Source organism: Pieris napi, chromosome 7 (assembly GCF_905475465.1).
Source record: "Pieris napi chromosome 7, ilPieNapi1.2, whole genome shotgun sequence".
In the NCBI taxonomy this organism is placed as follows: Eukaryota; Metazoa; Arthropoda; class Insecta; order Lepidoptera; family Pieridae; genus Pieris; species Pieris napi.
In genome coordinates, this window is record NC_062240.1 from 7,045,698 (window position 1) to 7,072,096 (window position 26,399).

General features: G+C 32.8%; 2 protein-coding genes across 2 annotated transcripts; both read left to right on the forward strand.

Annotated features, from left to right (window-relative positions):
• The first annotated feature begins 1,124 nt into the window (after nt 1-1,124).
• LOC125051301 (centrosome-associated protein CEP250-like) lies at nt 1,125-7,966 on the forward strand. The gene is made up of 8 exons (XM_047651517.1): nt 1,125-1,678; nt 2,068-2,199; nt 3,519-3,610; nt 5,128-5,220; nt 5,380-5,440; nt 5,627-5,707; nt 6,264-6,446; nt 7,151-7,966. The coding sequence occupies exons 1-8, from the start codon at nt 1,538-1,540 to the stop codon at nt 7,322-7,324; spliced, it is 957 nt and encodes a 318-aa protein (XP_047507473.1). The 5' UTR covers nt 1,125-1,537; the 3' UTR covers nt 7,325-7,966.
• Nucleotides 7,967-8,420: 454 nt separating this feature from the next.
• On the forward strand, nt 8,421-25,009 carry LOC125051300 (putative leucine-rich repeat-containing protein DDB_G0290503). The gene is made up of 17 exons (XM_047651516.1): nt 8,421-8,562; nt 10,073-10,118; nt 14,912-15,004; nt 15,851-15,976; nt 16,348-16,416; nt 17,425-17,505; nt 18,119-18,259; nt 18,448-18,519; nt 18,778-18,867; nt 19,942-20,007; nt 20,397-20,507; nt 20,792-20,888; nt 21,305-21,423; nt 22,404-22,555; nt 23,093-23,438; nt 24,034-24,153; nt 24,516-25,009. The coding sequence occupies exons 5-17, from the start codon at nt 16,384-16,386 to the stop codon at nt 24,615-24,617; spliced, it is 1,530 nt and encodes a 509-aa protein (XP_047507472.1). The 5' UTR covers nt 8,421-8,562; nt 10,073-10,118; nt 14,912-15,004; nt 15,851-15,976; nt 16,348-16,383; the 3' UTR covers nt 24,618-25,009.
• The last annotated feature ends 1,390 nt before the right edge of the window (nt 25,010-26,399 follow it).

Sequence of the window (26,399 nt, forward strand, 5' to 3'; positions counted from 1 at the left end):
GACGTAACGCGTGACGTAACGCAGATGTGGCATACAATGCGTCGATCCGATGCGACGACACATCGCAATGCAGTAGTGGGGCCTCGCCTTTAGTAGCGATATTACTACTGATTTAGAACCATATATGTTACTAATATTTTGAGATTATACTGTATAGTTTATACTACAAAAAATTGTAATCTCATATTAAATTATAATATGTATATATTTTTATTGTATTTCAAAATTTTGAAAAGGCTTTTCCATATTACATATACACATTACGTTTTTCATTTATTATTGAGTATGCAAAAAGCCATAGTTTTTATACAGATAGTCCTTACTTTTGCAGTAACAAATAAAATAAAATTTATACATTTTTCAACAAGAGTATTGTCTAATTTTTCAAATGGTATTTAAGAAATATTTCAATCTTTTAGACAAGTGTTGCTAAAATGTTTCCTTTAATTCGTTCGTCTTCTGGTAATACGATATTGTACAAAACATAGCAGGTAAAGTTTAAAACACAATTAATTATTTGCCCAAATATTTTGTTGCTGGCTCTGTTTTTCTACAAGTCGGCTAACTCCATTAACTATTTCACTCAGCCAAACGGATTGTAACTAGCTTCTGCGAAACATTCTTACATCAGCGTATTAACCGTTCTACGTCTCAAAAGAGTATTTATTATATCGTTTTACAGTTGCAGTCGATCAAAAGTTATAGCAATATATTTGAAGAATTTCACAGCATTCACTTTCTAATTCTTTGGTTTATAAGTTTAATAAATAATATATGTTTTATAGAATGTATCTATAGATTTCTAATTATAAATATTGTATTTATAACACTATGTATATTCTAAGAATATTAATTTAATGTGGCACAAATGTAAAAATTGAGCTTGTAAGCTTGTGTGAATAATATTTAGTCGCTGTTGTGTCAAACACACGTACTAGTAGGTACAAATTGTTAGCCAAATGTTATAGAAATAAATGGATTTTTAATTTAATGGCTGTTTTATTTTTATATAATGGATTCAATGGATTCTAAATGCTCTCCTAAATCTCTTTGCGTAATTTTCAAAGATTTAAAAGAGCGCGAATCACGAGCAAATCTCTTACCAAGTAAGACTTTCCAAAAGAAGGTCCTTAATTTATTGGAATAAGGTTGTGGTCCTTTGATTTCAAAAACCCTCATGTACCGCTGGCTTTGACCCAAAATGTGCTATGACCTTTGAAACGGGAAACTTCCAGCGCCCATTGTCAATGCCAATTTCCGCCATTAGCTGCAGCAGATTCCTCCATTACTCTGTCAAAAAATCCTATAATGAAATTGAAACGAACATAAGTAACCTTTTTGTAACGTATTTACTATTAAATCCACAGTTCACTCCTTGACTGATGTCTGATGATTTATATTGACGATAAATTAAACAGTCGATCTATGGCCATAATCTCTTTGCTTCCTAGAGCATTCAAAAGCGTCAAAATTAACATTTTGTCAAACAGAATTTTACACTTAAGCAATGTCTTACATTTATTATTAAATAGAAAATATGGAATCAACTGTAATAGAGAGCGACGGGCGTTGTGCCTGTGAGGTAGGTCCCTCATTGGCTGTGCTTAACGATGTGCACAAGGCCTATGAGGAGAAAATGGATCTCATAAATCGGACTGCCGGCTCACAGAAACTGCAAGTAAGAGATATCCCTCTGTTAGCATAGCATTGTATCTCAATTTAACGCTCATGACACTTATGAGAAGCACGATTTGCTATCTGGGGTTTATATAATTCAATTATGAGCACTTTCAGGGGGAATTGTATGAAATATTTTGCTAGAATCTTCATATAACTTCCGTACGTTTTTGTTTAGGAGATAATGCTCTCACCGTGCATGATAATAAAGTTTGCGAATTATTTTGCTAAGTATAAACCTTTCTTTTTCTTTAAATAAGCAGTTACTTTTTCGACAGTAAATTGCGCAAATGAATTGCTACGTTCTTTGGATATCCATTAGCCACCTGTTCTATACAAAAATGCATTAATACATTTTGAGTAAGTTTAATATGTGAAATTGATTTTCAGAAGCAAGTGCAATTGCTACAGTCGTGGGTGGGTGACCTTGTCGCTCAGAACACCCTTTTGGCACGTACCGTAGAGGAACTGGAAATTGAATTAACATCCCGTGTACTGAGTGAACGTAGGAAGTTCTCCGAGGTGGGTGTATAGAGCTAGCATAATGACTAGGAAATATGCTAAGAATTGGACAGCTCAATTAATTTTCTCATAAAAATACGAAGTTACTCTGTGGTATATGCGGTATATCTAATATATAAAATTCTCGTGTCGCGGTGTTTGTGGTTAAACTCCTCCGAAACGGCTCGACCGATTCTCTAGAAATTTTGTGTACATATTGGGTATGTCTGAGAATCGGACAACCTCTATTTTTCATCCCCCTAAATGTTAAGGGTAGTCCTAAATATTTTTTTTTATTTTTAGATGTTTTTTCTGTTTTTACTTTTTTTATGATACAGCATTAAAAATACATACAACCCTTATGTTTCACGCCTCTACGATCAACCCCTATTTTTTCATTATAAATGATGTACATAGCAAAACGACGTTTGCCGGGTCAGCTAGTTTTCCTATAATAATTTAATACGTATAACGGCAACGGACGAATTTATTTGAAATAAATATTGAATATAAAAGCTTTAATCGTTAGCTACGGAACTGTTAAAAGTCTTTTGCTAATGCTTTGATTTTTCGGATAAAATTGTTGGTATATGACTCGTTATTTTGTTTATCGGGCAAAAACTTATTCGCGTAGATGGTGTCTGAATTGCGTGTTGAAGTAACATCTCTCCGGCGACGACTGGCGCGCAAGGACTCAGACCTTCGCGGTCTACTGGAGGTGCTGCGAAGACTGAGAGAATTTGATTATCGGGCCCTTGACAGCATTCATTTTAACGAGGTCACACAGTCTGACATTTTTGGACCTGTCACTTGGTGAGTTTAAGAATAGTATACTTAGGCTTAGAGAGAGGTGAGTTTTTGTCAAGCATCATCGGAATCATTTTTACAGTCAATGACGTATTTTCTTTTTTTACATTTAAAGTAAGTTAGATTCCAGTAAGATCATTTTATAATTTCAGCCTAAATTGTGTTCAAAATCTATCAATGAAATTAGAAATTTTTGAGTGATCTCAATACTTCTGGAATATGTTATATTGTTGGAAATGAAATTATTTTACTTAAAGTGAAATTGTTAATTCCAGGACTCCAACGCCAGAGCAAGGCGATTCGAAAGGCAGAAAAATAGCAGCAAAGAAGCAAAAAAATAAAATTAAAAATTTCATGTTTTTGTAAATACATATTGATGTTTTGACAATTTGTATATTTTTTACATTCTTTTAATATATACATTTTTCTAATTGGTATTTTCTTTAGTAAATTAATATTAATTTATTTTTATTAAAAAAATTTCAAATATGTAGGTATACAGAAACTTGAAATTCATGATCAGTTTTTTTCAGAAAGATAAAAGCAAGAATGTAATATGCGATGAAGTGAGTGAACTGAAAATTAAGATAGACTCTTTACAAAGGGATAACCTTAATAAGGAGAGGTAATTTGATTAAATTTTTTCAACTAAACAGTAATTTTACATTAAATACTTTGGTATAAAGTATAAACCTATTTGAATATTAAAACTTATTTATAATCTTCATATAGAACGGACATTCAACACTTTTTTTAGTTTATTTAACTATACAATAAGGGTTATTTAGATACAAGCGGGTGTTTAATAGTTATGTAGATTTCACGTTCAATTTCATGTTATGCAACAGTTTCAAAAACTTTGTTAACATTTATGTTTATTTATTTATTTACACTTTGTTATATTTATAGAAAAACAAATAACATAACTCATAACAATTATGAGGGATGCAACGGTTAGCCTTATCGCTTACAAGCGATGTCTTCCAGGCAACCCTAGTAAGGAATAAAACTACAAAAATAAATATGTATATATACCAAATCTTATAAAAAATTATAGAATCACCAACCTTAAGCGATAATAATAGATTTTTCTAAATAAAATAACTAAAAAGCTAATCTCACGGATTCATGCATTGCGATGCACGAACGAGAATTACAAAAGTAAGATAGGATATGGTTAAGAAATTTTTATGTAGAAGAGTTTTAAAAGATGTTAGGGAGGTAGCCAATTATATTAAGTCGGCCACTGACGATACGTCCATTTAGTAGACTTCCTTTTGGATGCACTCCAAATGGAAATTTATCGAGATACGGTACCATTCACGATACTTCCATTTGGATGCATGGCGTCACTTTGAACTTTGCAATCGTACGGAAAGGAAATAAATAATACTATGGATAACAATACTTTGCTGGTGGCAGCAGTTGTGTGTATTTTATTAAAAAGACAAAAAAAACCTAAGAGAAGGTGGATGAAGGATTGGTTGAAACAAAGAAATACTTTTATTTATTTAATAATATAAATATATTTATTTAAAAATAGAAATACTTTTATTTTTTTCTATTACTTCCAACACAAAGTCACGCGCGGACAAAGACATAATAAAAAGAAAATTATAACGCTTGACAAATACACAGCACATGCACCACCATCGACATCAAAACATAAACTGAAACAAAAACCTCAAAAAAATGGACGCCGTTTCGCCCATTCACGGACAATTCGGACTGCTTCCATATGGCGTGGCGCACGTTTCTGCCATTGACGGACGGCCACGGATGACGTCCATTTGGCCTGGACGCATGGATTTCAATCCTTTTGGAAATCCAGAGCTGGCTGACGTCCATCCAAATGGAATACTTTTTTACCATTCCTGGGACGATTTTGGACGACGACTACTCCATTCGGATTAATGGACGTATCGTCAGTGGCCGCTTTTACATATGTAGTTATATTCATTTGTGAATAGACTGAAATTCGACTGAGTTTTTATCAATAAATAAAAATTAAAAAATATTTAACTATTGTACTCTTATGGGTAATTTCTCTTGAATTCTTCCAAGGCTATATAAGTCAAAAGCTTGTTGTTGATATTTTATATCATTAAGGGAGGAATTTATAAAAAAAAACCTATGTTATAGAGAAATACGAAAGCTGAGCAAGGAAGTGCAACAATACGAACAGACAATCAATAGTCTCCGAAATGATATATCGATGTCGAAGTACCACACACCGTAAGATATTTTAACTTTAAATTAAAATATATATTAACTTAACTTTATATCTTTATATCGCTTATATTACGCGATATATATGTATAAGTATGTAGTTGTGTATGAGAATAATTTGAAAGACTGGGATAAGAAATTGTACAACTATTTTTTTTTTTATAGGGATGTAAGTAGAAAAGACGCCGCTGTTACAGTGGAAATATGCTGTTCCGCAAATAAAGAGGTACTTTTGTCATTATTTTACATTTCACATTGGTCCAAACATGCATAAAACCTATAAATCCATATATAGTGATTATTCGTTGTTTTTAACTCGTGATCTCGTTAACTTGTAGAAATGGAGTCAAAAATAATTTAAAAGATGCCAGGTCGTGAGTGTTACAGATTCCTAACGTTATATTAACGATAGTGTGGCGACATAGAACCCGTGAAGGAAGGCGGCGCGAGAGACGAGCACGTGCAGTACCAGGAGCGAATACAACACATGGAGGTCAGCATTAAGGCAGGGCATTTATAGTACAGTTACTTTCAAAGGAAATTATTAAATAGTATTCAGAGATTATAGAAATTTTGTTTTCACAAGCCGTAATAGTGCTTTGAGGTATAGTAAAAATACTTTGGCATTTAAACATATGGTACAGTTTTAAAAATATACATTAAACTTAAACCGCATCGCGTACGATTGGTTTTAATTTTTACACGCTTTATATTAGCTTCACCTGTATGTATGTATGTATGTAACCGACTCCTTCGGACTCGATTTTGACCCACTTTAAACGGACAGATTTTATTGCGCACCTGTCAAAGATCGATGACAATGCAATAATCCGAAAAAAAAAAATTAACTAAAAAATAAATAATAGTTAAAAAAAACTAAAAAACACGCTTTTAAACGCCTTTACATTAAACTAAAAAGTGAAAAATAATTCCTAATTTAGGCTGAAATTTCTGCCTAAATTACGATTTCTGGGTGGAATTAATCCCAATGTAATCTAATTATTCTAAAAAACACATAATAATATATATTTTTTTTATTTCATTCCTAGTCAAGTGGTCAGAATGTTCGAGCCCTAAGAGAAGTTAACGTGTCTTTATCAGAGGAAGTACAAGCCCTGCATCGCGTGTGCGCAGCCTTGGATGAGCAATGCCGTGTGTCAGCCCTGCGAGCGCAGTTCAAAGACGAAATTATACGGGAGATGCGCCGCCAACTAAAATGGGCTAAAGCTAAGGTAATCTTCATTTGTTTTTAAAGGACTTTAGATCAATGGTAACCGGTTCCTTACTCTGATGTCACGTGGTCGTACTCCGGCTTTGCAGCAAGGGACACAATTAAGATTTAGAGCGCGGCCACACGATGCGTTAACGGTGCGGTGCGGCGCCGGAGCGGTGCCGCAACGTCATCCTACTTACAAATTACTATACCATGTCACACGATGCGTTGAGCAACCGCGCGGCGTCGCACCGTAAGCGCGCGGCGCGTCGGAATTGTGACCTGCGGGACGAGGCGGGGAGGTGTAAAATAAATTGCCACACCGCAACGCCCGTATGGCACCCTATAGCTCGAAGTAATTGCGGTGCGGCGCCGCACCGCACCGTTACCACATCGTGTAGCCGCGCTCTTGCTTTTACCATGAAGGAAAACTTGGGAGTCAAACCGCTATGTACCTATTTGAAATTAGAAACGAGTCAGACACAGACCGCTGATCACCTTTACTATAAAAATAAAATATATTAAAAACTTAAACATCTGTCTGTGCCCATTGCCATTTGGGTGTTACGTGATCTTAGACAATTAAAAAAAAAATTTTTTTCGTTTAATACAGATGGTTTATTCACACGAATAGTACATATAGCCTGTGTAGGATTAAAAAGCTGTTATGTATGAAAACATCTAATTTCTAAGATATTTTTTTATAGTATCAATATTCAACAGCTGAAGGAGTCTGACCAAAAGAGCAACACAGAGGCGACGAGCAGTCAGTCTTACGGATCAGTACGTCGTAGTAATGGGAGGGACTTACCTGACCTTGATATGAATCCTGACTGGATATGCCAGAATAGAATCTACGACGGCTCCGGGGACGTTGTTTCATATGGAAGAGATTAAATTTCTGTTCTCCTAAGAAGTCATACTGTCCTATTAAGAATTACCAGTCTCAGAATTCTTATATAATTTATTATATTATTGGCAGCCGACACAGCATATTTGTCACAAGTTATTAGCTAGGCTTGATTGGACCACGATTGGTCCCTTCATAAAAGAACGACATTCAAGGTCATTTGTCTTTTTCTCTCAAATTAGATTTAACCTGATCACGAAAGAGACAAATGAATGCTTGTAAAAGTTTGTTAGATTGATTTAGTTTTTATGGAGTGTCTTGCAATAAATAAGTGTGTAATTAACACGCAATGGCACATTTTTGAGATATGTAATCTAGAAATAAACGATAATGATTTTGGTAAGTAATATGTTTGGACCAATGTATTAGTTTACCTTGTTTGTTTTATATTATAATCTGGTATTGACAACAGGCTGGGGTTTCAACGTCGACCCCAAACAGAAGCCACGAAACTAACTTGCTTGACACCAGCGATATATCCATCGTTGAGAGGGTATGTGAATAATATTCTTGGAAAGTTATATTTTAATCAACGTGAAAAGTTGATTTGTCAATTATGGTTGAAAACATAGTAATGAATTAATAACCCACTAACGAAGATTCTAATAAAAATCTGAAAATTTGGTATAATAGAACCACTAACAACATTATGTTATATACATGTAAGAAAATAATTTTTGAAGTTATACTTCTTTAGGCGCGTTATGAAAAATTGATGAGAGTGAAATTTTACGATGCGCGCGCACATTACACAAAATTAACAGAATGAAGTTAGTTCTAGGTGGCTTGAAAATCGATAATAACTATGTTCAAGTTTTATATTCTAGTATTTTTAAATTTAGAACACGTGTTTCGTAACTGCACAATTAAACAGTGTGAATAAATAAATATTATTTTGGTGTTTTTATTAAATCAATTTCATATACGACGGTGATAGTATTTACTCATAATAATTTTATTGATTAATTTTAATATTTATCGTTTATCACTACTGAATTTTCGTTATTTTTTTTCCATACGCCAAAGAAGTATAACTTCTAACGCGTGTACATAAGTACACACACTCTTTTTTATTTCAGTCTACATCTCCTCCTCTTCTTATAACAGACGAGTCTCTAAATGAAGACTTAACAGTCGAACAAGAGACCTCTGACAGTCCATCAGTACGTTCCCTAGCTGAGGTGGTAGCGCGGCACAAATTTTTACATACTACTGATGCTTTGCGGTGAGCGAATTATTATGATTTATGACGTGCCTTATGATTTATGAGTTTTGTACTTATAGCCCGGTCATTTTAGACATAAAAATAGTGATCAAATAAAGAAAATTCCGACAAAGCCAAATCTTCGTAGAGACCTTAGGTTTACCACAAGGAATAAAGTGTCAAAAGTCGCCATCAGTCCCATGTGAGCTTAGGGACTTATTCGAGGCCCAAGGTCAAAATTTTAGGTTTTTTGGATTTTTCTCGAAAACGGTAAGTTTTATCGAAAAAGTACCCTTGTAGATCTTAAAATTCTCTATAAAAATGGTCCCTATGATTTTTTTTTCTAAGACTCGCTATTTCCCAGATATTGCGCTTGTAAGAATCACGTTCTACATAATATGACAATTTTTATAGAAAATTTTAAGATCTACAACTTTGCTCTGAAGTACTTTTTCGATAAAACTTACCGTTTTCGAGAAAAATCCAAAAAACCTAAAATTTTGACCTTGGGCCCCGAATAAGTCCCTTAGCTCACATGGGACTGATGGGGACTTTTGACACTTTATTCCTTGTGGTAAACCTAAGGTCTCTACGAAGATTTGGCTCTGTCAGAATTTTCTTTATTTCAATTGTATAAAATGACCGGGCTATTATTAGTACGTTTGGATGATAGGTTGTGTCGTTTGCGTGTAGGTATGTAGGTACTATTGATGCAGCGATTCCCAAGTAATTGTTGTATTTTTTTAAATATTTGTTATCATGTTTGGGGGACTAATAAATACATATGCCAAGGAAATTACCACTAGTTATCGTTTTTTGTTTACCTTAGCTGTGTGGCCTAGTGGCTTGAGCGTGCTACTGTCATCCCTTAGGTTGTATGTTCGAACCCCAGCTGCACCAATATTAGAAAAAGCTAATTATCACAAAACCGATACAGAAATCTGATCCAACCCCGAGGCTGTAGATCACATTTTTTTTACAAGGCAAATTTTGTTCAAACGACGCGACGTGTGTTCGAGCTTCCGTTTGGTTCCAAATACGCCCACGTAGCGCTGCCCTGTATTTCCATTCCAATTTTTTTATTACATTAACTATTATGCAAGCTAAGGGTACGAGTTGATTTACTAATTGTACCTTGTCTGGGAAGTGTGGTATTACTATGTATAGCGTAACGTAAATTTATAAAAATACTAGCTGATCCGGCAAACGTCGTTTTGCCATGTAGGTAGGTATATCATTTATAATAAAAAATAGTGGTTGATCGTAGAGATGTGAAAATTAGGGGTTGTATGTATTTTTTAATGCTGGTTCATAAATAAAAAAAATCTAAAAATTACAAAAAAAATTAGGGGTGGAGACTACCCTTAACATTTATGAAAAATAGATTTTGTCTGATTCTCGGACATACCCAATATGCACACAAAATTTCATGAGAATCGGTCAAGCTATTTCGGAGGAGTTTAACTACAAACACCGCGACACTAGAATTTTATATATTAGACTACGTATAATCAAAAAGTATTTGTTTCAGAGGTAAAGAAGTTGAATGTGTTCGGTGTCATTGCAGTGGTCGACAAGTAGGTACTAATATTTGTATTATCCAACAAATTATACAATTAGATTTACACACTATTATGAGACTTAAAGAACTTCGGCTATTCTGCTACGATGTACAATTCTAAGTCGCGTGAAAGGCACAAATATATAAATATCAATAACATGTACAATTTGTTTTAAACTATACTTTTAACCCAAAAACCTTCATTAAAGAAAAAAAAAACAAGAGAATAATTTTGCTAATCACTTACGTCAAATCTGATTTTTATTTTTTATTTTCTTATCTAACCTCATTTTACTGTTATTCATAAAAATAGGTTGTTAAGTCAATAATATTACTAGTTGAATGAATGTAACCAGATTTGAAGCTTTTTACATTAAACAATTGTTCATTTAAATTTCTATTTACTGCAATTTAATATGACTAGCTAGTAGCTGGATGGAGTAACCATAACACACATACAAAAGCAATGCCATTTTGTTTTTGGGTTTAACAAGAAATTCACTCATTTTTACGATTAAGTTACTAACTTAACCAAATAAGTAATTTAGATACCTATAACTAGGTATTGTACGTACGTGTGAAAATACGAAAAAACATAGTCCACATTAATAAGTTTGATTAATTTATACCGCCGACAGCGCTCTAGCGAGCCCTCTGGCCAATTGTGTGGCCATGGGGGGTGGTATCACTTATCATGAGATGAGCCTCCTACATTATTTACGCAACACTTATGTTCTTATTTTTTAAATTTACGTTTACTTTCATGTTTTCTGTATAATACGCCAACGCTGCTCTTCGCAAATAGATTCATAAATTTTGCATTAATGTGAAATATTAGTTATTTATTATCTAGTCTTAGTAAATAAAGTGACTGATTTCACGTTAGCGAAACCATGAAGTAACCGTTTTTGATCTAAAATAACAAATCAGCGGTTTGTGGCGGAAGCGTGAACAAATTTGATTTATGACATTTCAACGCCATATCTGCTGTTGTTTTTAATTGCAATATATGGACACGATCAGATAACTTGTCTATGAAATAATACACATTTATATATTCTTTAACGTAAATTAACGCGAATTGATTACATTATTTACCTACACAACTTACATTATTTAAAAGTACAGGCTGACCTTGGCTACGATACTACGACAGTTTTCGTTTATTCTCGGTAAAGGAGTTGTATTTCAATGTATAAATTGTTATTTTGGTCTAAATTAATGAAAGAGTTGTTATTTAATATACATCATACTGTTAAATTTTATTTGACTCAACTTAAGTTTTCATTAATAAGGGAGCAGTCAAGTATTACGTATTTTTCCTTTTGTAAAGCGTTACGTTGCGGGGCGGGGATTAAATTACGCGTTATTGTTAATATTTTTTTTGACTTACACCACATAATAGTAACTAAAGAGTCACTAGGTGGTCACGAAACGTTTTACTATACTTGGGTACAGTACAGTACTTGGGTACTGAAAAACGTTACGGCGAGTAACATGGGGGGGGGGGGGGGAATAATCTCCAAAAATTGCGTTACGTAATACTTGAACGCTCCCTAATAGAAAAACATGGATGGTTAAGTGCAAAATTACGCGTTACTAATAATAATTAACTAAAAAACAATTATTGCTATAACATAATTATAATGCTAAAATAAAAATGAGTCTGATTTATTTGACACGACTTAACAGTAGTGAGGACGTTAGCATAACAAACGGAATATTCTTAGAACTGCGCCGGAAATACGCTGAAAATAGAGTCTAGGAGAGGGGTGGACCAAACATATTTAATTGCAATCATTCAACTTTCGTCAATACATAGTAACGTTCCGTCAATACATGAATACATTTGCATGTTTTTTTTTTAAAGACAATTCACACCAATTGACCTAGTCCCATGCTAAGCTGGTGAAGCTTGTGTTATGGGTACTAGGCAACGGATATACATACATATTATAGATAGATATACATATAAATACATATTTAAACACCCAAGACCTAAGAACAACACCAAATGCTCATCACATCGATGTTCGCCTCAGCCGGGGATCGAACCCGGGACCCATGGATTCGCAGTCAGGGGTACTAACCACTAGACCAATGAGTCGTCATAACGTCATAAGTTTTAAACTTGATTCATGAATATATCTTGCTTTTAAATTCGATTTCTGATATAAAGTATACTGACTATATTAAAGTGTGACGACATTTAAGATGTGTTTTCCGTGTGTGTGTGTGTTTGTGTGTGCCAACCACAAGTTTTTAAACTAATGAGCTAGTGTATAGGATGTGGCCGTTACAACACTTTTCTAATTTAGAATCACCGTTCACTAATTTATATATCATAACACTAGCTGTCCCTGCGAACTCCTCGTTTCGTCTTAATATGTTTTTTTTACGTAGCCTACCTTTTTCGCACATACATATAAACATATGGAACATTTTTCTATGCTACCCTAAAGAGATTGTTCGCTTTTCCGTAATAAAAACGTGGCTCTTAGGGTTTTCCGTGCAATTTTTCTCTCCATTAAATTCTCAGACTTCAAGAATTAAATAAAGAACTAATTACACGAATTGGTGCAGCCGTCTTTGAGTTTAGAGCTTAGGAACATATTTTGCGAATAATTTTTATTTATATAGATAGACGTTTTCTTACTATATATATCTACTCTATTTTTTTTTTAAGACAATTCACACCAATTGACCTAGTCCCATGCTAAGCTGGTGAAGCTTGTGTTATGGGTACTAGGCAACGGATATACATACATATTATATATAGATAGACATATAAATACATATTTAAACACCCAAGACCAAAGCACAACACCACATGGTCATCACATCGATGTTCGTCTCAGCCGGGAATCGAACCCGGGACCCATGGATTCGCAGTCAGGGGTACTAACCACTAGACCAATGAGTCGTCATTTTTGTAAATTGGTTACACATTATAAGTACATATAAATTTCGGTAGAATTTGGAGAGTTTTCCATATATTATTTATGAATTATTCGCTACCCGACCTATCATCATTAACAATTTACGTAAGCATTTAAAACGTTTTCGTACAACAAGTTGAATTAAATCCATATCTATACCACCACACCACACACGACCATAATAACCAAGTTCTTCAGAATTGAAGAATTAGAATTAGCATTCGGTTGTGAAACGCGTCGCCCTATATCACAGGTTAGAGGGTGCTAAAAGAATAAAGCGTCAGTGGGACAGGGCAGGCGCTTCCGCCCACTCAAATACAACTATTTACGTTGATCTAATTTTAACCGCCCACGCTCAGTGCAACAACAGCACGAGACTGCGTAGTCTTTACGCATGCGTCGTGTTTATACTATAACGCTTAGGTTGAATGAATAAGGATTGCTATTATTGTTAATTAATTACGCGGGTAACATGATGTTTAATGGACTTTTGTGTGATTCGGATTGCAATTATTATTTTAAAGTAAGTATTTTAGTGTGTAATATTTTATATACCTTCGTGGCTAAGGAGTGCAAGCGCATAAGGCTTGATTCCAGGTGAAACAGCAGTGGCAGGTGCTTTATCTACACCTGTCTCTACCCATTTAGATCCCACTCTTTCCTGCGTTTAATCTCTCTTATTCAATTTCATCTCTTGATATTATCATATTGCAAGCAGCTGCAGAAACTCTATATAGTACCTAATATTTGTTATTAATTTGTCTTAACAAAGTTTAGCAATTCTTGCAGATTCCCCTTACTATTTTAAATATTTCCTTAATGGTGGTCCAAATGGTTGTCTGGAAAATATAAGCGATAACGACACCCGTTCGCCCTCTTAATAATTTATGTTACCTAATTGTTTCGTTCAATAAGTGCTCAAGAAATAAATAAATAGAATCCAAAAAAAGGTTAATATAATAATAAACAAAAAGTCAGCCGGACTGTTGAAATTATTTCTAAATAATAATTTTATGTATTCATGAAATGCGTTTGAATTTGGTGGATTCGGGATATTGTCGTAATATCTAAGAGTCTGAACTTAAAAAGTAATATACTTATTTTGATGTAAATCCAATCCGTAACCATTTAAAACTACAATTACCTTGAGGACGTTATTATTGAATAAATCGTGGGCCTCGGGAATTACGTCTATTATTTTTGTACTTGTTTTTCTACATTTTAAGATGAACCATTGTTTTGCAAGTTGATAACGACAATTTATGAAAATGGACATACGACAGTACGATATCGTCACTGTACGTAGAATGATAACGTCGTATGTCAAAAATCCATTAAATTTTTATTCTTAGGGTCTGTTTCACAATGTATGGATAAAGTACCAAAGTGCAACACATAAATTATTTGGAAGATAAATTGTGCTATTTGACACTTCATCGGACTAACTTATGGTCTTTATGTGACGAATAGCGCTATCTGACAGTCGTAAAACGCAACAATAGTGTTTATCCTACCAATAAGTAATAAATAGCTAATTTGGAACTTATGTAGAACTTATCCGTACATTGTGAAACAGTCCCTAAGACTCTTAAATGTCATTTAACTGGTATTATCATAAAGTAAGGACTTATTTATGTTATTAATAAATCAGTCCTTTTTACCATCTAAAACTATGGACAAAAACACATAATTATTTTAACGAACATTGACGAAATTATTATTTTTTTCGTTTCCTGTAATGTTTGGTTCTCTGGACATACGAGGTTATCATTCTACATCGACGTTATAACGCTTGAGGTTAACGTCACATATATTAATAACAATTACAATATTGTTATTATTTAATTCAATGGTTATTTAATGGTTTAAGGGAAGCAGCGGTCCGTCAAGCATAGCGGACAGCGTGAGTGGAGCGGATCGGACGCGTTGCCTACAGGACAAGCTAAATGCAACACTACAAATTGTAAGTTCAATTCTGCAATCTTTAATGTCACACACAGATGACATATTCAGAAATATAAGGACCGTAAAGCGTATATAAAAGATCCTCATGATGTCTCTAGAATTTTTCACAAGAACTATAGTGTAGGCCACTATAGTTCGGCTTAGAAGTAAGAAATATTTATTTTGGTGCTGAATTTATTCCAAAGTATTAAGAGTTAATTGCGAGCTATTTTGGTATTGATTAATATTCCCCATCTTCCATTAGCTTTAGTATTTCCGGCCGCTTCAAAATCACTTAAATCGCTACTTTGGTTATTGAATTTATTAATTAGGTACTGCGTAATTATTCGAGAGGAAGTCCTTCTTTCGATTTCCGGTAAATCCCGATCACCTACTGAAACTTATCTGGTCTATACACGTTAAGTTAGTCAATAAATGTTTGAATAAACTAGGCAATTTTTTTTTGTTAATTCTCTACATGTCCTAATTATATGGCATTAAAATCTATACAATGTTAATCTATATATATGTCGGAGCAATGGCGCTGTATAGATCTACAAATTAACGACTAATTAATATTGGTAAATAAAATAAACCATGTAACGGTTTGACTTTGACGTTATAAATTAATGAAAATCGCAGCTGATACCAGCGCCATTGCTCCGACATATATATTTATTGTGAACGAAACCTACGACATTTAATTCTCGATTATTTAACTACTGATTTAAGCAAAGATAAAAAAAAATCACAAAAATTGCTTTTGTGCTGAACTTCTTTTTACGACGAGTCGACAGTCTGAGAACGACAGTATGACTTCTTATATGCATGTAAGACAGATTAGTGACAAATGTTTATTTTCCAGTTAAAGAACAAAGAGGAGACGGTAAAAGTTCAAGCGGAGAGTCTCGCACTGGCAGAGGCCCGTCTCTCTGCACTCGCTATTCGTACACAAAGAGCAAACACACATCGCGGCCTGCAAGTTCAACCGGTAAATATTATATCTACAAAAATAATTTTCCCTATACAGAAAATAATTTCATAGCAAATGTTAAATGATTGGCTCGATCTTTTCCTGCTCGCAAGGAAGTAACTTAGTATTGAAGTGTGTTATATCAAAATTATCAAACATTTTTCTTGACCGAGGCAGTCGCTTCCTTAATATAGGAATATATATACATTATACATACTATATTTTCTTCACTATAGGAGCTAGTGTAAACTGCGGACATTTATATAAAAATCTAATGATGCAGCCGTGACATAAACGCAGTTAGGGTAACACTGTTTCGCTTATGATAGACAGCGAAAGATTGTTCTTACAAAATGTTTTAATAATTTGATATTCGGTACGATTTTTAGATCCAAAAAGAATCGGGAAACGGATGTGAAGTGGAAATGACTGATGTCTCAGTAACTGCACACACTCAGGTAGGTTTCCTATAAACGACTTTAACTATTGGACAATCAATTATTATTATAGAGATATTTTATATTATTATAGAGAATGTTTTATTTATAAGGATGACTTTTTATCAAATACATTGGATATTTACGCAATTAAACGCATTAGTTTTTAATACATACTTTGGTTAGTCCTTTGAATGCAAAAGTTTGAATACAGATTTAGATAATGTTAGCATAGTATACGTATATTAATTTTTGAAGTGAAACTTCTTTATCGGGGTTGGAAAAAAATTTAGTGTAACATTTTTTCGTTACGCGTCACATTTTTCCGTTACGCGCCATCTTTTGAAGTGAAACTTCTTTATCGATGTATGGGAGAAATTTTGTAGCAGGTTACGCGCCATGTTGCTTTTTGAAGTCAAACTTCTTTATCGGCGTTGGAAAAAAATTTACACACATTTGTCACATTTTTCGGTTACGCGCCATCTTTTTCTTGTCCCTACCACGGTTGATCCGAAGAGATTCGAAGCTATTAGTAACAAAAATATATAATAACGATAACAATGATAGTAATACTAATAATTCTATTACAATTAATGAAATTCTGTAATAATCTTAGTACTACATAGTAGTACAGTAATAAGTTAAAATGAAATAATTGTATTTGTATTCATGTCTATGATAATAAAAGCCTTTTGTTAAACTTTATCTAATTTAACTTTATTGCACCAATTTCTGTAAAGTTGCATATAGTAGATCATTTTTCGAAAAATAAGGTCATAAAGAAGTTTCACTTCTTACGTGTGTACACCTAGTACACGCACACATTTTTTTTTAAATTGTTTGTAGTCCATAACGTTTAATAATGAAATATTAAGTATTTATGCATTTTTATTTATATAAAATAGTTCCCAATTAAATCTTTAAAAAAAACATTTGGTTGACGCGATGTGCTACTTTTATTGATAAATGCAAGAAAAAAACTAACATTAAAATACATTAAAAAGTCAGAATTTGGGATAATTATTTTAGGGAGTGGATGAAAATGTGATGAAAACGCTAAAGGATAAGTTGTCTGTTGTCGAAGATCTTTACAGAGAATGCTTCTATGAAGTAAGTTGGAGTTGTGTAGTCGTATTATTAATTCATTAACTGTATTGTGTATTTTTATTTTACTCGTGAATTTACTTTTTACATGAATAACATTGCTTCGATACTTTGCGATTTTAGTGATAGATTGACTTATTAAGAATTACGAGAAAACTGCAAACTTTCTAGAACTTGACTACCTACCCGGCAATTAATGAGTATTTTAGGTCAAGATTCGGTATCGCGTACGTCAATAACGTATTGAATTTTACGGGCGTCATTAAGCTAAATCTCGACTGGGAATCTTACTCTTTCAGACTTATAAAAGAAGTTTACACAACTGATTAATTAAATTACTCTATCTGTGGGAATAAAATATTATATTTGATGCGAGTATACAATTAAAAAATATAAACGACAAATTAGATATTTATTTATGGTAATTAATGTTCATGATTGATGGTCATAGTTTTCGCACATAACCTTTATTCAGTGTCTTTGGGGTAAAAATTCTGTCTGATAAGACAGTTAGTAGTTATATCTCAGGCTTAGTACGTATGTAAGAACATAAATGTTACACAAAATAAGACAAAAACATGAATTTTGAAAAAGGAATTACTTGCTTATGTTATTGCAGTCGGCAAAGCAGGAGCAGCTTATAGAAAATCTAAGAGGGTCCTACATACAAATGAGATTGATGGAGAAGGAGAAAGACAGCCACCTCACTTGCCTCCAACATGTTGTCGACACTCAGCGATCTTCCGCTTTTGCATATCAGGTATAACGTACTGTAAAAACAAGACAGCGGATGCATGTCTTAATCAAATAATTGTCAAAATCCCTTATTATAGTTGAAGAAAAATTTGATCTAGCAATACCAATCTAATGCAATGATTGAAGATATTTAAATTTAGTAGTTTTCCGTTATGAACACAACAGTTTATTAATATTACACATTTGTTTTAGGATATTGCTTCAGAAGTGGACCATTTGAAGTCTGAAATTTCAAATTTCTTGAACAACTCCAATAATGACTCGGTATTAATATTACATAAGATTCTAATATATATATATCCTCAACTGTTTTATTAAAAAAACAATTTTTGTGAATATGTTCTAATCTTGTCTTATTAAATTAAATTTAGAACACATGTAACTTTATGAGTAAGCGTTTATAAAATAGTTGAAAAATCAATGAAAAAAAAAAAATTTTTTGTTATTTTAAAAATGTGTTTTTATATTTTGATATTCTTAAATAAATGCTCTTAATATAAAATGTGGTTTAACTATATTCAGGGCATGTGGGAAAGGACCGAAGATTGTGACATCACGACTGATCTCCGGCATATCGCTGAACAATTACACCGACTTCAGGATTTGCTAACCGTAATGCAACACGTTTGCATGCAAAGTTTTTAGACTAACTTGTGTTCGAAATTTAAAATACCAGTTAAACTTTAAGAACTACCAAGTGCAAACTATTTTAAATTCATCAAATTATTGTTTTTTTTTGTATAATAAATTAATATATTACAAAAAAATAACAGAAAATATATTATTAAAAGGAGTCCCTTTGGAGGAGGTTTCGATGATACTGGCAGCGTTCCCCCTTTGAATAGCTAGACTAAATCTTGTCGACTAACCTTTTTGCTATTTCCTTAATATTATTTATATTTATACGGACATACGACAAATTGCAATTCCAAAGTGACATTTTTGGTATGTTTATAAAATTTGTCGAAATATAAAACAAAATTAATTGAGAATAGAGTATGTCGTTTTACGTTTGATAACTAGTCCATATTTATGTTATTTGTACAATACCTGGTACAATGCAGAAGAATATAGCTACAATCCAATCTCGTCCAACAACGAATTAAATGCTTACAAGAGTTCTAGAACAATGGTGTGGGTCCCATTTATAATAAATATTTATAGTGCTTAAAACTGCTTCATTCGTACATTTTACATACATTATCATTCTCACCTTCGTAAATTCTTAATATAATTATAAATGTATTTAGAATATTGTTTTTTTGTAAAGTATATTCCTTTGACTTTTTATTACGCGATTGTTTTGCAAACTTCTGCTGTGAAGAACTCGTCAAAAATATTCGTGCTCCTACTGCTTTCAAGCGCCTTTTAAAATCGTTGTTGTAATTGTTTTGTCTTTTGTGTATGTACTAATATTTTTTATTTTTAGTTGTGTTACTCATACTTTTTTTTTTAAATCTTATCTCTGAAACAATTTAAGGACACTTCTTTAAATATAACGTGTGTATATTTTTACATATATTTTATTTGTATTTGTCATGTTTCCTTATTAATAAATAAATAGATTATATCCGCTTACGAAATATTCATTAACAGCATGTTTTTTCTAGGTATATTGTGACCCAATGTTTGGATAATATGTACTTTATGTAACTAAAGATTCTAAAGATAATACATTAATTACAGGAGGATTGTTCCTGTGGTTTAAATGAAGAGAATAGAATACTGAAGCGTGCAAATGAAATTAATGAAGTAAGTTACTACTAATATTTATTGTATTTTAAATGTAACAGTAATACTTGTGGTGACTGGTCGGACTTGAATTCGTGTATGCGGTGATGTTAGTTATTTCGACTATGATTTGCGTGTTGTTTCGAGAATGTAAGTGCGTGCTCCTTTTTCACCATGCCTCCTGCTGATAGAGGACAAATCTTTGTTTTTAATTAATTATTAATTACTGGAGAGTTTATTTAAAGTTCTTCTCTTCCGTTTTACGCCCTTGATATGAGAACTGGCAGTAAATGTAAAATTAAGAAGCATTTAATATTTATTTCTTTTTTGACGTTTTTAAGTGTACGTTATGTTACCTATATTAAAAAAGGATTTTGACTTTGACTTTAAATTTGAGTTTCTTTATTTAGAGGGTGATTGGTGAACTTCGTGACAGTATTAGTAAATTAGAGGACAATCTTGAAAATAAGGAGAATAGTGACCAGCGCTTCGAAACAGTCGTTGCCGAGAAGGAACGTGAGGTGAGTGATATTTAAGATCAACATATAATAAAAATACTATTTAAATAAGTCATTAAAACCATTAAACAAATTTGGAGGCAATACCCCTCCATCTTATACATCGCAATTCCGAAAATCTTGGAGACAACTGTTGTAATTCTGCAATTCTGTATCGCGTTAAAGGAATGTACATTAATAAGTATGTATAACTGTATTTGCAGTCCATTACAGTATGTAAGATAGTAAGAAAGTCTTCTCATAGTTTTGTTGACTACTGTTAAACTTGATTTTTTTATTATTTTCAGTTAAGGGAAATAAGAAATCAGTTAAACGACTTAGAGAACACGTCGCAGCGTTTATGTTGCTGTGACCAACTGTCATTACAATTGCAACAAGTTCAAGGTATTTTTGCTATTTGCGAATTAGCCTGTATAGCCTTCTATAATTTATAGGTGAAAACATTTTTCTTTAAAGCTTATTCATTACAAACATACATTAATAATCAATATTCCTCTTTATATGTTCTATATTTGAATTTCTTTAGGTCTAAACTGTCTTCTTTACTGCTAGGTATATATGCATATAATAGACATACTTAGGCAATGAAATCCAAAGCTGAAACATGTCGTCCACAGCCAATACTTCCTATAATTAATAATTAACTAATCGTAATTATCTATCTATTAAGACAATTTAACAGACGAATTTGATTACGGTACGGAACGGTTGAGTTGTTTACTTGCAGTCGATAAATACTAATTCGGTCCTCACGTTTAACACTATTTCTTTATAAAGTAATATAATAATTTAAAATATAGGGTCTTTGAATGATAAAACGTTGGAGATGGTGCAAATGCAACGAAGATATGAAGAACAAAACGTGACTATCTGCCAACTGAGACAGGAGCTTGACCAAACAAAAACCATTAAAGAAGAGGTACAGTAACATTAAAATTCCATACAATGATATAATTGGAGTTCTTTGTGACTGCGATTACCAATTGTAAAGCCTGAAACTGAAATGGGTTTTTGAAAAAAAAAAATGATTTTTTAAATGTATTTTAAAACTTTATTGTTAATTATATTGATGTTTAATGAAAAAAAATTAAAAAAAATTTTTTTTCAATTAATTATAAACAATTAAAAATTTATGAAATTTAAATAAAAATATCGTGACTATAAACGCGCCATGAATGATCGATCACCATGTTGTGACGTCATAATGTTAAAGCAATTTCAGTACAGCGTTTACGGCTATTATTATATATATATATATATATAGTAGATTTAATATTAATTAACAAAATTAAATAGATCAAAACACTGTAATTATTATTTTTCTATCAACCGCAATGAGTGAAAACTAACATTATGACGTCACACGCGCTCGGGTTTGTTCGGCGTGTTTTCGGTACTAGATTCAAAAATTATTTATTATTTTGAAATAACTTTTGAATTATTGCGAAAAAAAAAAAATAGTTTTGTTATAAAACTTATATATGATCTTTCCCTTTATCACAAAATTTTTTTTTTTCAAAAACCCAATTACATTCAAAATTTGTTATAACAACATCGAAGGGACTACTCATATTTGGTCGTAAAAACCGATAATCGCAACAGCCGATGACGTTGTTATTAAGTACCTAATATAATAGAATTCAGCCAGACCTTTGATTTTGGTCAATATAACCCATATGTTTTCAAAACGATGTCGTCGTAAAGTTTTTTGACTATATTATATTATTAGTATTGGTTTTCTAGTGTATCCGGACCAAACACAAGCCCAATTTTTGTTTTCATATCTGCCACAGATTTTAAGATTTAAGACCAGTTTGTGCCTATTTCACTTGAGGTCCTATAATCTATAAGATATTATGTAACTATTTTTAGACTTAAGATACTTTTGATATTTTCCAGAATGTTTGCTTACAACAGGAAGTAAGCAAGCTGAGATGTGAGGTGTCGTCATGGCGGTCGCAGCACGAAGCCGGTTCGATGCGTTTGCGACAATTACAAAAGGACTTGCAACGCTCACAGCATCGATATAGACATCTGGCTGATCATTACAAGTAAGCTTAGAGTAGCTAAGGGAAAGTTAACTAAATTTGTCTGAAGAATAACATACTGATAATATCATTGACAGGATGATTTTGTCAGCCGATAGTCTAGATGCAGAAATCGGACGCCAAGATCTCGCCATCACACAATTGCCATAAAAATGACAGAAATGAAACAGTTAGCTAGATATACGACAGATACATGTCTATAGTGTATATGTCGCAGTAAAGTAGTTAAATCAGAGAGTTAATTGAATCTCTAGACAGTTAATTAAATATCGATATTCAATCAACTCGCTAAAGTTCCGTCAGACAAGTGACTGAACGAAACGTTTAAGGAGTTTCCTAAACGTTCCTTGACAACAAGACGCATATTTGATTGATATTTGATTGGAAAAAAAATATTTATATATTTTCCTATATATATTGTCGTTTAATATTTCATTATTTAGGAAAATGCCTATAATTTTTTTTTAAATAGTACGAACATATAAAATAATAAATGTAACATTAGATCCTAATAATGTAATGCTATGATTTAATTTTTAGGGAAATATCCAGCTTTGCTCATGAGCTTCAAACTCAGTTAAAAGAAGCACATACCCGCGGAGCCAAGCTGTGTGGAGAAGCAAGACATCTTGTTTGCGCCGTCAGACATAGCCTAAAGAGACAGAGGAATAGACAAAGAGAACAGAATGAAAGGATAAAAGAGCAGGAGACAATAATTCAGGCTCTTCAGGATTCGGATACGGAGAGCGCTCTATTAACTGAACCATGTTGTTCCAAATACTTATCAAGTGCAACCAGTTCCAAAGGGGACAGAAATAGAAGTGTAAGTGAGATAGCATCACCGCCAACACCACCGCGACGTCTACACAATAAGACATCAGCAGACGTAAGATTTTCAAATAGAAGAATATTAAATACCTATAAATTTTGTCAATTATTGTGAAACCTATTAACTAGGGAGCTGGCGAGCGTTTAAGTATATGATTTGCTCGTATTGATAGGAATTAAAGTTTGGACCAATACGACAAAATTTTGCTTAATGATTAAAAACGTACGTCGCTGCGTTCCGAAAAAAAACATGAAAAAGTAAAAAATAAAATGATTAACATTATAAAAATTCAAATGGTCTGCTTTCGGAATATCATTGGGCCTGGGTGTCTATTGGTTATGTTTTTTTTAATAAGCAATAGAAACAACAGTCAAAGAGGCAGACACGAGCAACTGATTTAGCACACATTTTTTGTCGACACTTTTAAAGCGCTCTTAATAGAAAACGCAGCGCTGCGTTGATGCCAGACTATTTTTTTTGCGGTCGTTCGCAGGGTTTTTAAACGAACACTACAGGTCAAGCGTGCATTTCATATATATTTTTTTTAATAAATAGAGATAATTAGCAATATATGTAGATAAGTTTAGCGAGAATTTCAATAAAATTATTGCTGTAATTATAATAGATATTCTTTGTTGACATATGTTGTCAGGAGTGCCACTGGTTCCATCCCAACATTCGAAGTACGGGTGTACAACAGCCAACGCGTAGTTCCTGTGGGACAGGCACAGATACACAACGCCCTGTTCGAGTGTGTAGTTTACGGAACAATGTATGTACTAAAACAATATCTAGTTATTAGTTAACATCTTATACATATACACACTGACCTATATATAAGATTATTTAATTATACTACAAACGCTTTGGAATTTTTTTGCTATAGGGTTGAATTAAAAAGTTATTCTGTATTGCACACAGAGCAGGCAGTTTACTCACCTCACATCACCACATAACTTTTCCTATTAATCTATCTAAAAAATGCTTCCACATCATGCATCTCTTCCTGTTCTTCTCATTTAATCGAATAAGTTAATTTTGAATGTGTGAAACAAAGCGTTATTGATTGAATAAGAATGCTGAAGTCGCTCATTCTCTGAATGTTTTAAAGTAAACTTTACCGTATGTTCGCAGGGCGAGGTGTCCCCAACTGAAGAGTTACTAGAGCGAGTGGAACGCGCACATGAAGCTTTATCGCAGGCGCAACGACGATGGTGTCAACGGGCACCAAAATGACCAACATAGGCAAACCTTAATTATTTCTATAAAACCTAGCACATCGTTGACGTGCATTAGTGGGATTTTAGGTCTTGCTGCCTTTCTAGTAAGCAAAATGTTTGCCTAATTTTTGATGAGGGAATGTAAGACTGACCCCTCCTAGTTGAAAGTACGAACGGAAGATGAGGATCATCTTTCTCTTCTTTTCTTTGACCAGATTTTGATATTTTTTATTTTTTAAGCAGACGCCTCATACGTTTAGAAAATTTGTAACTATGTAAAAGTGAGGGTATTTGCTTAATACGGGTCTAAAGTGTAAATATAGGTGAATTTATTTATGTAAGATATGGTTTGCTAGTCTTACATGTGTTTGTTTAAAATTTCGTTGTACACATTTTTTATAAATATATTAAATAAATATAGTTTTATAAATGCGTTTTACTCGGTGAATTGACATGAACCATTGCAATATGTATAATTATCATGATCGTCATCAAAAACATATGGGTTACCTCAACTAAAAATACGTTCAAAATCAGATATAATTTCGTAGAAATTGGATAATACCGCCTTATAAAATCCAGTGTGTATATTTAAAGAAAACTAATGTTTCTGGTATTCGGATGTGTCAATGTGTAAAAATGTTAACATTTAAACGGAGGAAAATATTTAAAACCAAAGTTTATTCTTTTATTAGGTTTTCATTTGTTTCATTCAGAATGCTTCTCTCTCATTAGTTGTATTATAAAAATAAATACTAGATGAACGCTTTTATGCGTGTCTAAGAAAATCACGTGACAGAGATTGCGCTCAGTACTAAATAGGTTTAAAATAAAACACAAAATATAAGAAAAAATTTAATAAAAATTAAAATCAATGTCACTATCTAATACACTATGTCATGAGTAAGATCAAATTCAAATCTTAACAGATAATACAAAAAATTTAGTAAAAACCTTTGAAACGAGCGTTCCTCTAGACCGATTTCAAAAAAGCATTTTACCTAAACGATTTATTTAGCTTAAAAATAACTAAGAAACATTGAAAGATTTCTCCAATAAGTTTTATTATCACAAGTTACCCGTAGTATTCAACAATCTACTATTTTAGTTGTCAATGAAGATACTTTATCCTCTACAACTATTTAATTTAACCCAAGCGCATTTTTTTAAACTATATTTTTTTACAAGTAAATGTACTATAGTCGTATTTTTAATTAGACGAAGCCAACTGACAGTAGCTAATGTCACTTTGTAAAATAATGTTGCCACATTTAAAGTAATAGTGATGCGTTCAGTTCTTGTTCAATCAGATGAATGAACAATGAGTGTGAATAGTCAATCATTTCAAACAATAAAAGAATATTATTTCTATTTCAAAATTGTATAAAAGTGCTCTGATATAAGTTAGGTACTAGTACTATGTAACTACAATCAGTTTTTTGACGTCTTATTACAAAGCGCGGCGCGGCGACTAGTGCCATCACCGATCATTAATTCAGGGGTTTTTGCTTTGTCACAACACTACTTTTATTTCATTAAAAACTGACAACACCGTAAACGTCAGTTGATATTGTCTAATTAAAAATTCGACTATAGCTGTGCTACGCGAATTCACTTGTTAATTCAGTTCTTACGCCTATGCTGAATGCATGTCCCCTAGCATTAATTACTTTGATATTTTTATTTCTAATAGTCAGGTGTTCTGTGCCTGGTGTAAATTGTGTAATGGTCAATTAGGAGTATAGAATACTTTTATTTTTATTCCGTAGAATTCTGACATTGCATAAGTGTTGCTACA

What these genes read in the sequence shown, in the direction of transcription:
- LOC125051301 (XM_047651517.1), top strand. Translation starts at nt 1,538, where the DNA reads ATGGAATCAACTGTAATAGAGAGCGACGGGCGTTGTGCCTGTGAGGTA. An exon ending in GATAACCTTAATAAGGAGAG is followed by an intron (nt 3,611 to 5,127) that starts GTAATTTGATTA and finishes CCTATGTTATAG; the next exon opens with AGAAATACGAAAGCTGAGCA. An exon ending in TAAAATGGGCTAAAGCTAAG is followed by an intron (nt 6,447 to 7,150) that starts GTAATCTTCATT and finishes AATATTCAACAG; the next exon opens with CTGAAGGAGTCTGACCAAAA.
- LOC125051300 (XM_047651516.1), top strand. Translation starts at nt 16,384, where the DNA reads ATGACTGATGTCTCAGTAACTGCACACACTCAG. An exon ending in GTGCAAATGAAATTAATGAA is followed by an intron (nt 20,008 to 20,396) that starts GTAAGTTACTAC and finishes TTCTTTATTTAG; the next exon opens with AGGGTGATTGGTGAACTTCG. An exon ending in ACAATAAGACATCAGCAGAC is followed by an intron (nt 23,439 to 24,033) that starts GTAAGATTTTCA and finishes ATATGTTGTCAG; the next exon opens with GAGTGCCACTGGTTCCATCC.